This window comes from Mustelus asterias, chromosome 12 (genome assembly GCF_964213995.1).
Source record: "Mustelus asterias chromosome 12, sMusAst1.hap1.1, whole genome shotgun sequence".
Lineage (NCBI taxonomy): Eukaryota > Metazoa > Chordata > Chondrichthyes > Carcharhiniformes > Triakidae > Mustelus > Mustelus asterias.
Window position 1 is genome coordinate 91259151 of NC_135812.1, and position 12335 is coordinate 91271485.

The window sequence follows — 12335 nt, forward strand, 5'->3', positions numbered from 1 at the left end:
GATCAACACTCTCCCCTTCTTAGCCTGACCTAACTATCCTCTGACCCAACTCCCATCCTACCCATTCACCTATTCACCAACATTCACACTGGATATTTAAGCTTACCATATGGTAGCTAGTGCTGTAAAAAGGGATTTTTCTCCCGGCCTCCCGACACTACAGTACTTTCATGGATTTTTCTGAGGGACGCAGTGCTCTGCATTTCTGGAGAGGCCAGGATCTGAAGAACCGGCTCGAAATGCGGAGCACCATTTAGGGGTGGTAAAATTTAAGCTGAGCAGGAGTCTGACAATGATGTTGCTCTGCAGAAGGGCCATGCCAATGTGAATGATGAAAATGCTTCCATTTCAGGAATTGAAGACTAGTGGAAAGTTCTGAGCAGAGTGCCAACTGAATGCACATTTGGGGCACTAGCTAGAGGAACGCTTTGGAGTAAACAAATATGCCATAATTGCTATAACTGACGTTCCTACTGTCCATAAATAAAGTCCAGCAGTAGCAGCCAGATTAGAGGGAAATTGGAATGTTCTTATTCATACAGCTGTTTGTTTGTTTTTCAGCTGCAGATAAAAACAATAAGTCTTCTCTAAAATACAAAGTTGGAGTTTGTTTTAAGCCTAAAGGACAGCTGTTATACTTGGAAACTCTAAATGCATGTCAGTTTTTATTAGGTGCACTGGATGAGGAATGTGTGGAGGGGAAGAAAAATCTCTAAATTGATTTAACTACTACATACATCTGTAGCAAGAAATCAGGTCATAGATTCATAGACGTTTACAGCACAGAAGGATGCCATTCTGCCTGTTGTGGCCATGCCAGTTATCAAAGATCTGACTACACTAATTCCATTTTCCAGTGTTTGACCCATAGCACTGGAGGTTACGGCAGCGCAAGTGAATAGCTAAATACATCTTAAATGTTAGGAGAGTTTCTGACGCAACTACTCTTTCAGGCAGTGAGTTCTAAAATCCCACCAGCCTCTGGGTGAAAAAGTTTCTCATCAAATCCCCTCTTAGCCTTCTACCTCTTAACCTAAATTTATGCCCCTCTGCTAATGGAAAAAGTGCCTTCTTATCCACCCTATCTATGACCCTCATAATCTTATGTACCTCTATAAGGTCCCCTCTCAACCATCGCTGCTCCAAGACAACCAGCCCAAGCCTATCCAATCTTTCCTCACAGTTCACACCCTCCAGCCCAGGCAGCATCCTGGCAAATCTCCTTTGCACTCTCTACAGTGCAATCATATCCTTTCTCTAATGTGGTGACCAGAACTGCAAACAATACTTCAGTTGTGGCCTAACCAACATTTTATACAGTTTCAGCATGACCTCCCTGCTCTTGAATTCTATGCCTCGGCTAATAAAGGCAAGTATCCCATATGCTGCCTTAACTGCCATATTTATATTCATAGTGTAATTCTTTGCCTTGTTAGCTGTCCCCAAGTGCATTACCTCTCACTTTTCTGGGTTGAATTCCATTTGTCACAGCCCCCCTTACCTGACCAGTCCACTGATATTCTCCCGCAGTCTACGGCTAACCTCCTCACTATTTACTACCCCACCAATTTTCACATCATTCAAATTTCTTGATCATACCCACTTCATTTAAGTCCAAATCATTAATGTACACCACAAATAGCAAGGGCCCCAGCACCAATCTCTGCAGAGCCTCACTGGAAACAGATTTCCAGTCACAGAAACATCCTTCTACCATCACCCTCTGCTTCCTGCCTCTCCGCTAATATTGGACCCAATGTGCCACTTTGCCTTGGATTCCATTGTGTCCTTTTCTTGACCAGTCTACCACAAGGGACCTTATCAAAAGCCTTGCTAAAGTCCAAACAGACCACATAAAATGCATTACCCTCATCAACATGCCTGATTACCTCCTCAAAACAATTTGATTAAATTTGTCAAACACTACATTCCATTGATAAATCCGTGCTGACTATCCGTGATTAATCTGTATCTATCCAAGTGCAGATATATTCTGTCCCTAGAATTCTTTCCAGTAACTTCCCCACCACCGAGGTTAGACTGACTCGCCTATAATTTCCTGGTCTATCCTGACCTTTTTTTAATAATGGGAAAATGATAGCGTTCCTCCAGTCCTCTGGTATCTTGCCTGTGGCCAGAGGGGATTTGAAAATTACTACCAGTCCCCCGATATCTCCTCTCTTGCCTCCTTCAATAGTCTGGGATACATCTCATCCGGGCCTGCGGATTTATCCACTTGTAAGGCTGCCAAACCTGCTAGTACCTCCTCTCTGTTAATTTTCTCTAATATTTCAGTCCTCCTCCCTGAATCCTTGCCCATCGTGAAAACCGATGCAAAGTATTCATTGAAGAATGTACCCATGTATTCCGGGTCCAGATTACCTATATGGTGCCTAATTGACCCAACTCTTTCCCTAGTTACTGTCTTGCTCGTTATATATATTTTTAAAAAGCCATTTGGGTTTTCATTTATTCCACTGGGCAAAACATTTTTATTCGCTCTCTTAGCTGTCCTAATTCCTTTTTTTTAAGTTCCCCCTGAACTTTTTATACTTCTTTAGGGAGTCTGCCGTATTGAACCCTCAGTATCTACCAAAAGCTTCTCTCTTTGTTCTTAATCCTAACCTTTATGTCCTGTGACATAAGGATTTTCTGGGCTTGGTCTCACCCTTTGTCTTTACGAAAATATATTTGCCCTGCACTCTTGCTATCTCCTCCCTGAAGGCCTCCCACTGCTCTGACACAGTTTTATCTGCAAGAGCAATTCTCAGTTCACTTGGGCCAAATGATATCTTAGTAAAACTACTATTTCCCCAGTTAAGAACTTTTATTCCCATCCCATCTTTATCTTTTTCTATAACTATCCTAAATCCAACTGAATTATGGTCACTATCTCCAAAATGCTCACCTACTGCCTTCCATCTGTCCAGGCTTCTTTCCAAATATTAGATCCAGAAATGCTTCCTCTCTTGTTGGGCTTTCTACGTACTGGCTAAAAAAGTTATCATGGATGCTTTTTTGCTTCCTCTCCATCTTGCACACTAAAACTATCCCTGTTAATATTTGGGTAATTAAATGCCCTACTATTACTGCTTTATTGTTCCTACATTTTTCTGAAATTTGATTACATATTATATTCTCTATCTCTCCTTGTCTCATTCCTCAGGCTCCCTCTCAGTTCTGCTATCTTATTCCTTGCAATATAATATATTCCATTTAGCCTTGCTAGACTCAATTCTTTCTTATCTAGCCTATTTTTCCTCTGCCGTTTGGACTCTCACTGGTGTGTTAACTTATAATCCATTTCAGCTTCTCTCCCTTCTGAACGACTTGTCAGGATCCCATTCCCCTGCCAATTTTGTTGAAATCCACCTTAACGGCCGCGAGCATGTTGGTCCTGTTCCTATTCGGATGTAACCCGTCCAACTTGTACAAGTCCCATCTTTCCGACAAACAGTCTCAATGTCCCAACAATCTAAAACCTTCCCTCTTGCACCATCTCTCCAGCCACTCATCCATCTGTTCTATCCTCTGTTCCTATACTCATTATTGTGTGGCATGGGAGTAATCTGGTGATTACTGCCTTTGAAGTCCTGCTTTTCAATTTCTTACCTAACTTCATAAAGTCTGCTTGCAGGACCTCATTTCTCTTTCTTCCTACATCATTAGTCTCAACATGGACCATGACCTATGGTCACTCTCCCCCTTCAGATTGGGATGGCACGGTGGCAGTAGTTAGCATTGCTGCCTCACAGCGCTAGGAACCTGGGTTCGATTCCTGGCTTGGGTCACTGTCTGTGTGGAGTTTACACATTCTTCCCGTGTCTGCATGGGTTTCCTCCGGGTGCTCTGGTTTCCTCCCACAGTCCAAAGATGTCCAGGCTAGGTGGATTGGCCATGCTAAATTTCCCCTTAGTGTCAGGGGGACTAGCTGGGTAAATGCATGGGGTTATGGGGATAGTGCCTGGGTGGGATTGTGGTCAGTGCAGACTTGATGGGCTGAATGGCCTCCTTCTGCACTGTAGGATTCTAATGCCATGCAGCAGTTCCATTACGTCCTTGACCCTGGCATCTGGGAGGCATCACATCATCCTGAATTCACATCCACGGCCACAGAAGTGACTGTCTACTCCCCTCACTAATGAATCCCTAACACTATTGCCCTTGCACACTTCTTCCCCCTCCCCGAGCAGCTGGACCAACCCCCGTGCCATGGTCTTGGCTCTGTTTGGCCTCCATCGAGGAACTGTCACTCTCACCATTTTCCAAGGTTTAAAAATGGTTTGCAAGTGGGATACACTCGGGAGATTCACGACCTGCCTGGTCCGACTTATAATGAGAATTGTAGACCCTAGGTAGTGAAACTGCTACCGCAATTGGCAGCAGGAGGGCAGGTTGATCTAATGCTGCACAGCTTTATGAAGCTGTCAGGATTTTAAAAATTCATTTGTGGGACATGGACGTTGCTGTCTGGCCAGCATTTATTGCCCATCCTTCGTTGCCGTTGGAGGGCAGTTGAGAATCAACCACATCGCTGTGGCTCTGGGGTCACATGCAGGCCAGACCAGGTAAGGATGGCAGATTTCCTTTCCTAAAGGGCATGAGTGAACCAGATGAATTTTTCTGACAGTTGACAATGGTTTCATGGTCATCAGTAGATTCTTAATTCCAGATATTTTTTATTGAATTCAAATTCCACTATCTGCCGAGGTGGGATTCAAACCTGGGTCACCAGAACATTAGCTGAGTTTCTGGATTAATAGTCTAGCGATAATATCACTAGGCCACTTCTCCCCCCGCCCCAGATATTCATTTTATCAAGCTCAACTGCATTCTGGGTCTTCTTCAGCTAAGACAATGAGTTGCTTCTTCCTAGGGACACAGTGGTTAGATGAGACGCCACAAAAAAAAAATCTTTGTCACCATTCATCTCCCAGTACAGTACAAACACTACTTTGGGAGTTATTGCCTTAAGTTCATTCATCTTCCATTAACAGATGAATGGCTGAAACAAGAAAAAAAAAGTCCTTTTGCTTTTTGAATTCCTTGTCCTCTCTTTGTCAGGGGTCAGGGTGGTTGGAGTTTATTTTCTCAGAATCTCTGAATGGGAAGGCAAGGACCTTCAAGGGAAGTAAGAACCGAGGATGAAATTTGAGGTGAAGCGTTTTAGCAGTTGGTTGAATTTAAAGGAGGCCGGAAGAAAGTTTGCTTTTAAGGAACGACAGAAGCAAGAATTTCTTTGCCTTTTTGAAGGGCACCACAAAAACATCAGGATATTGACTTAGCCTTGAATAGAGTGTGTGTAATCTGAAATGAATTTTTGAATATAAAATAAAATCATCAGCAAAAACATTGAGGTCAAATGCTAAGTGGAAGTTAATGATTTGGAGAAGAAACGGAAAGAATACAAAACTCCAGGGCATTTTTAACTTAGCAGAAGAGGATGAGTTACCAAATATAACATAAATAATGGAAACTTGGTAGGGTTAGCTTTGGTAGAGCCTCATAGGGTGGCAACTTATTCACAAGCACACAGTCTCACAACTTGATAAAGGGGATAAATGACAAACAAATTAGAAAGTTTTCAAATCCAACATTAATAATGTAGGCAACATCACTAATGTGAGGACTGTGCAAGAAATAACTGCAAATAGCCAGAATTTAAGATGAATGTGAATCAGAGAACAAAGAGAAACCTTTGTAGAAAGTATTGAGAGTAGGACAATGGATGGAAAGAAAAGAGGATTTACTTTGGGGAAGAAGTGAACTAGAGCAAAGTTCCAACCCGGACAATGTGTATATTCATGTGAACCTTCTCATGCATTGTCCCCTTGTGCTGGCACTGATCAGTCCTGCAACTGTCTTCCAGACTGTCTTCCTGCTGGATGATCTCCGGCCAGCCCGAGGGTATGTTGCAGATCTCTCCTCCACAGCATTCAGGTGAGGGTTCCCTCAGTGAATCAAGGAGCAGGCCTCCTTGCTGCCATCCTCCTGGCTTGAATGACAGCAAGTGCTGTGGAATTGTTTAAGTGCAGCGCCCCTTTGAATAAAGTGCTCAGATGACCTCCGGGGTGGGCGAACCAGACACTTTGCACCTCAGATGTGGCATTTTTCACGTGAGAGAAATTTTCTCTTCTAAGTGCCTAAAAATTGTAGTCCGGATTGCTAAGGTTTTCACATCATGGTTGACACTTTGCCAATTTTTGGGGAAAATTCCACCCTCTGAATTCCTCTCTGAGTTAAGCTGATGTAATTTAGCTTCTTACCAGCTGGTTCAAGGTCAGGATTGGTAAAGATCTGCTACCCATCTTCTCGATCAGAAAAGGATGTATTTATGTGAGAAATGTAAATAAGAAAATTAAATGTGAAAGTAAAATGAAACAAACCAGAGTTAAATATTTATAATTATAGTATTCTCTGATCTAGGGACCATTTCCTGTATCTTTCTGGAAGTAGAACACTCGGCAGCAAAAAGTTCCAATCCATTTTGGAATTGTGTTGACAGAATATTCATACATTTTGAAAGTAAATTAAGAATATAAAATGTTTCAAAGGTTTGTCTACTCCAATCCTTCAAAACACTGTATGGATTGAAAAGTTAGGAAGTGCAATTACCTGAGAATACGCCAATGGCAATGTACATTTCTACAATTGTCTGTGCAAACGATGCTCCTATCATTCCCATACTAACGAGCAATCCACCCAGCATCACTACTGGGCGGTAACCAAAGTGGTTACTTAGTATTGTGGAAAGTGGTGCTGTAAAGAAAAAAAAACAATGTCAGCACAAATATATACAGCACTGCTTAACTGCAGTTTGGATAATTATTTAATAGTTCAAGCTCCCATTATATAGAATGTAAGTATGGCTTTAGATTATATGACTGTTTGCAAAAACTGATTAATGTGCAGAAGTTTATTATCTTGTATGTCCCTGACCAGTTGTTTGTGTATGGATGGATCTTCCTTAAACTTGGTATTCTATGTGGCAATAGCATGGTTTGATACTATGAGATGAACTATTGTAATGCAAGCAGCTTTTCTGCACAGTTTGATTGCAAGTGTTAGGTTGCAAATAAGAAAGACCTAACCAAAAATGAAAAGTACAAGCCATTAGAAAGGGAATAAGCCATAGGAATAAAATGCTACAGAATTCAGCATCTCTCAGTCACACCTTTCCAAGATTCACAAGGAATAACAGTGAGTAAATTAAAAAATGAAAATATGTGTTGGAGAAAATCCAAGTATTGTACAGAAATGAAGAGGATACATAATGGAGAAATGCCCTCCATGAAAGTGTTGTCACTAGGATTTCAATGAAGTACAATTGTTTTTGTCCCCTTGAACTGAAAAAAATAACTAACAGTACAAATAGGTTGTGATTTGTATTACCAATTTGGGTTAAGTTTGGAGTGACCTTTTTTAAGCTATGTTACACTAAGGTAACGTATTGGTAGTTATAGGTGTCTTACAGGTCGATGGTAGTTCTCAGAGCAATTTGAGATGAATTACAGGTATTACACGAGAAGCATAACAGAATAACAAAACTGTATTGCTTTGGGTACAATTAATGGGATATAAATCACAAATAGGCCTAGTGATAACACCAATTTGGCAAGGACTTGAGATGCTTTAGTAAATGGTCCAATTGCAAGGAAACCTTAGGTCAAGAATTATGTAAAAGCAACAGTACAGTACAAAAGATGTCTGCAGTGGAGAAGGATGGAGACAGATTAAGTTGCAGATACTGAGAGTAAGATCATATTTCCTGAAGAGTAGAAAGATGATCATTCCAATATAACTGGATTATTTTACCTAACAATCCCTGTTATAGTCCGCCCATCTAGTGGTTTAAAAGAGAACCCCAGTTTAACAAAAAATAGAAGAGTCACAAATTAAATATTGAAATAGCCATGCTTAAATTCCCACTTTATCAGTTGTGCTGGTGAACACATGGCTTCTTTACCAGGTAATTAGATCAGAAAACTCAAGGTCACAATTTTGTGACAGAGACAGACTGACACTGATCTGCATCTCCATCCTAGTATCAACTGTAACTTCAGATCATCTTTGATATATTATCTGAAAATTTAAAACTGTATAGAAATGGACTTTCCTTTAAAAGTAATTGGAAGAAGAGATAGGGGCACATTTAGTACAGAAACAAAACATCTTAATTTCTCAATTGCCTGTATTCAATAAAAGTTCTTGGTTAATAGTCCCTCAACCACCATTAAGACCCATTTCAAGATATCTGTGTTCACAGTGAGCAGTGGTGACTGACTTGTCGGCACATCTGTGGAACAGAACTTGATGCATTCATTTCCAGTTAGACTGACAGCTGTACCATATGAAGCATATTTTAAGATGGATGCAGATCTGTCTTGTTTTGAAGATGAGTGATCATTGCATTTTCCAATGAAATAATTAAAACTAAAAAAAGAACTGAGTAGTCCTAGAATAATTTCTAGTTCATACATGACAATGCTGCAAGAGCAATACATGCAATAATAAAGTGGTGAGTTGAAGATTTTGTTCACCCACTCTGCTGTGTATCAATCTCATGCCATTTGGGAAGTAGCCAAGTGCTTCCCCACATGTTTCGAACACACACAATGAAATACCGTGCTGTAGCTACCAGTAAAGATTAAGGCCCGGTAAGTCTGCATAGCACAGTGTTGCTCATGATTGTACAACAAGCAGTTTTCTTTTTATTGGTACATGGTACAATAAAATTTGTTCCACTTTTGCTCATATATTTAAATGACATTTATCAAAATAAAATGTAGATGAAACAGTAAAGCTGTACGGATTCAATAATCAATGTAATCAGATGGGGAGTCTCAACTTGCCTGCCAATTCCTGCAGCATAAAACACTTCCTAGTTGACAGATTTTGCAATCAAAAAAATAAAATAAATTGTACAGTGGCAGTGAAAGTGTTCATTTGAGACTAAAATGAAAGCAAATTGATGAGCAAGAGAAGATTTCTAGCCTATCTTGGCCTGCAAGTGTTGATTCTTGGATCTATACATTTGGGCATGTTGGCTTTTGAGCGCAGGTGGCCCTGAGGGTAATCTAAATGACAAAGCCCATTTTGCACCAAAGGGAGCTCATGAGATTGAAGATTGGGACAGTACCAGCAGCAACCCTAAGCTAAATGACATAGAAGGATTGTTAGAAACTGAAGGAAACAATGATCAGAGCTGGAGACTGCAGCAACAACCGGTGATGGTCAGCACCCTTGCTCTTTCTACCTATTTGCAACAGCAAACCAATTAAGCAGCTGTGGCTTTAAGCATTCAAGCTCTTCGCATGTGGCACTAATGTACCTAAAACCAGATTTACCTTGTGCAATACAACAAGTGAGGCTGCTTTACAGTGGAGAAACAGGTGCTGAAAAACCAAAGCTGTTGTGTGGCCAAATTTATGGATCGATATTCAAGTGAAAGTGCTCTCTCTATCTGGCACTGCTCACCTTAAAACTTCCTACCCACTTTAAAAGATTTTAAAAAGCTTAGTACTTAAATAGTTAGTCTCTACGTTATTGTGTAAGAGCTGGATATATAAAAACCTGCACGGTAATCAATGTGCACATTGTTAAAATGTGCATTGCACTGTACAGATGTCTAATAATCAACCATTAAGCTGAAAGTACAAATCTTTACAGTTTCTGATTAACCTAAAAAAATTTACATTTGCACACATACTGTGTATCAACTTTTTTCATTACAAATTCCTAGGGAGAATTTCCTCCGTGGCCGAAACCTGATGTCACATTTCACTCAAATTTCCCGAGAATTGTCCAAATGTAAAATTGGTTGTAAATAAGCAGTCACAATTGGGGCTGCAAAGAAAGCGCCATTCATGTCTCCCTTGGGCATTATTCAAGACTTTAGCACATTTTGGGCACAGCAAGTTTCAACGACCTAAAATTGGGGAATTTTTAAGGTGACTTGTACTGATAAGGAAAATACAGTGCAATTCTCAATGAGGGTAAATGTTTTCAACATGTTCAAAATTGCAACTAGATCCCAAAAAATGGCTGTATCCCACTATGCCTGAAAATCTAGCTGAAATTTGAAAAAGATTTCTGAGTAAGCCTAATTGCAAGAAATCTATGTAGAGGGATTGATTTAGGCAACATATTTGTTTTGTGGCTTGATTGTGTGTGCAACGCATGTAAAAACATAATGAAGGCCAACCAACTATGTTCACTTTTATAAATGAAATCTCCCTTTCTAAATTAGACCCCAACCAGTCAAGGTTTTATTGCACCTCTTGTTTGGTGTCCCCCAGCTCTTCAGATAATACTATAGAGAAGCTCCTATTTTCTGACTAACTTCACATCTCAGCCTCCTATATTGCTACAAGTTTTATTATTTAAATACAAGCAAATCATATCAAATAAAATATTATATGAAAATAAAAAGCAGAATATATATCTTTAAAATTACCTTATATACTCTGGCCCAGGTCTCTCCCACCCTGTAACCCTAAAGACTTGACCTTAATTATGAGTGCAATTTTGTTTTGAAGATGTTGAATTTTGAACTCTACAAAACATCTCACTTGGCTTGTTAGAAAAGATGACTAATTATTACTTACACCTTGAAGAGAAGCAACATTCTAATCCCTCATTAAATGTTGCAAATTTGTTTTGTGGGAAGCAGAAAGAGAATAAATAAGGATGTTTCAAGGGAGTAAAAGATGTTTTTGTAGCATATAAGCAACTTAGGTTAACTTCTTAACCCATCATTGGATGGCTGCTTTGTCATAGCCTGGGCATCTTTCATTTAATATTCAAATCACAAAATATGGAATTAAGAGAATATTTGATTATACGTTTACAAAGAAAAACCCTTTTCCCTGAGTGTACATGGTGGGGTAATGTCATACTTCCAACAAGTGTAGTTATTCATACTGGCACTGAATTTCAAAACATGTCAGGAATAATTAATAATGAGGCTACATGACCCTTTTAATGCTTCCATCTAAAAATATATTTTTTCTAAAAACTCATGTTTTTGTATCCTATTGGTTTTCAAAGATTCCATGGTTGTTGCCCTCACTACTCTTCACAGAATTCTCTTTATGTGATGGATTTGCAAAAGTCAGTGCAAAATTTACCTTGTATGAGTTTGAACCCATATCCCTTTGTCCTACTCTCACAATTTAAAATAATATTCAGCACTTACTTTTCTGATTCCTTAATGTTATCTCAGATCCATATTTTCTAGATGAAAAAACCCAAGTTATTTAATCCTGATCGAGGCCTTTGACACTGGGGATCAACTATGTGGCTTTTCTCGGCAATGTCTCCAGTACTAGAATGTTTTCCTCAGAACTGTGTGCAGATCTCAAGATGTAATCTCACCAGAGCATTCTGCAGTTTTGCCATGCCTTCCTCTTATTTGCAGTGATCTATTTTAGCTACATGGTGCAACATTGTTGGGTTTGTTTATTGCTGCTCCACGTTGGTTAGTTATGTGAGCATTTAGTTTAATAAGACTCCTAGTTTTTCCTCAATTCATCCTTCTATTGTACAAAGTGTATCTCTCAGTTAAGTAACCAATGCACAGGCAGAGAGTTTTTTTTAAACTCAGTCCATTGTTCCTGACTTCTTTGTGTACTTGAATACACCTTTCTGATGTTCACACTCAGCTCTTCAAACTTCCAGAAAAGCTTGGTCCCCAACATGTGATTTAGATCAAAGCAGTAGGATTTTTAAATAATTATGAAGTACAGTTAGCACGTTTTCAGGCCAAAAAAGTTTAAAGAGCCACGGTTGTAACTTTCAAGCGTGCAAACTTCACCGTACACCTGAGCCCTGAATGGTCAAGAAGAGATGGTAGTGATAGTGGAAATAATAAAGAAAGATAAAAAGGCAGCAGAAACTAATGACAGTTTGGATAGTGCTGGCAGTGAACCATATCCAGCTGGATAGTAGTGGTAGAAGGACAGATGGAAAGAGAAGACCAGGCCATGAAGCATAAAAAAAAGTACAGATTCCTTTTGTGTTTTCCTGAGATTGATGGCTTGCATTTTTCATTATATACAGACAAGGTGTTGGGGTGGGGGAAGAATTTAAGTTTCTCTTGCTTAACTTTCATGAGTTATGAATGCTAATGAACAAAATCCAACAATCAAAATAATGTATGCAAATCACCACTCCTGCTACTGAATGAGTGAGCAAATGGGAGAGATTCAGACCTGTTTTTTGGGCAAGTTTGAAAATGCAATCTTTGACACCACTTTTTTGGACAGAAGTGCAATTTTCACTGAGGGGGGCAGGGTAAGAGAGACATGGAGCCTAGGCTCACCAATGAAACTGGC

At 39.7% G+C, this 12335-nt stretch overlaps 2 protein-coding genes across 5 annotated transcripts in view; one reads left to right on the forward strand and one right to left on the reverse strand.

The window, feature by feature from the left end:
- Positions 1 to 12335, forward strand: part of arsg (arylsulfatase G) — a 139372-nt gene that overhangs the window by 25277 nt on the left and 101760 nt on the right. The window lies entirely within an intron of this gene.
- LOC144501679 (monocarboxylate transporter 7-like) overlaps positions 1 to 12335 on the reverse strand; it is a 41446-nt gene that overhangs the window by 11097 nt on the left and 18014 nt on the right. For all 3 annotated transcript variants that reach the window (XM_078225598.1, XM_078225600.1, XM_078225599.1), the window contains one exon: positions 6616 to 6759. In XM_078225598.1, coding sequence (XP_078081724.1) covers positions 6616 to 6759 — 144 coding nt within the window. The remainder of the gene's footprint in view (positions 1 to 6615; positions 6760 to 12335) is intronic.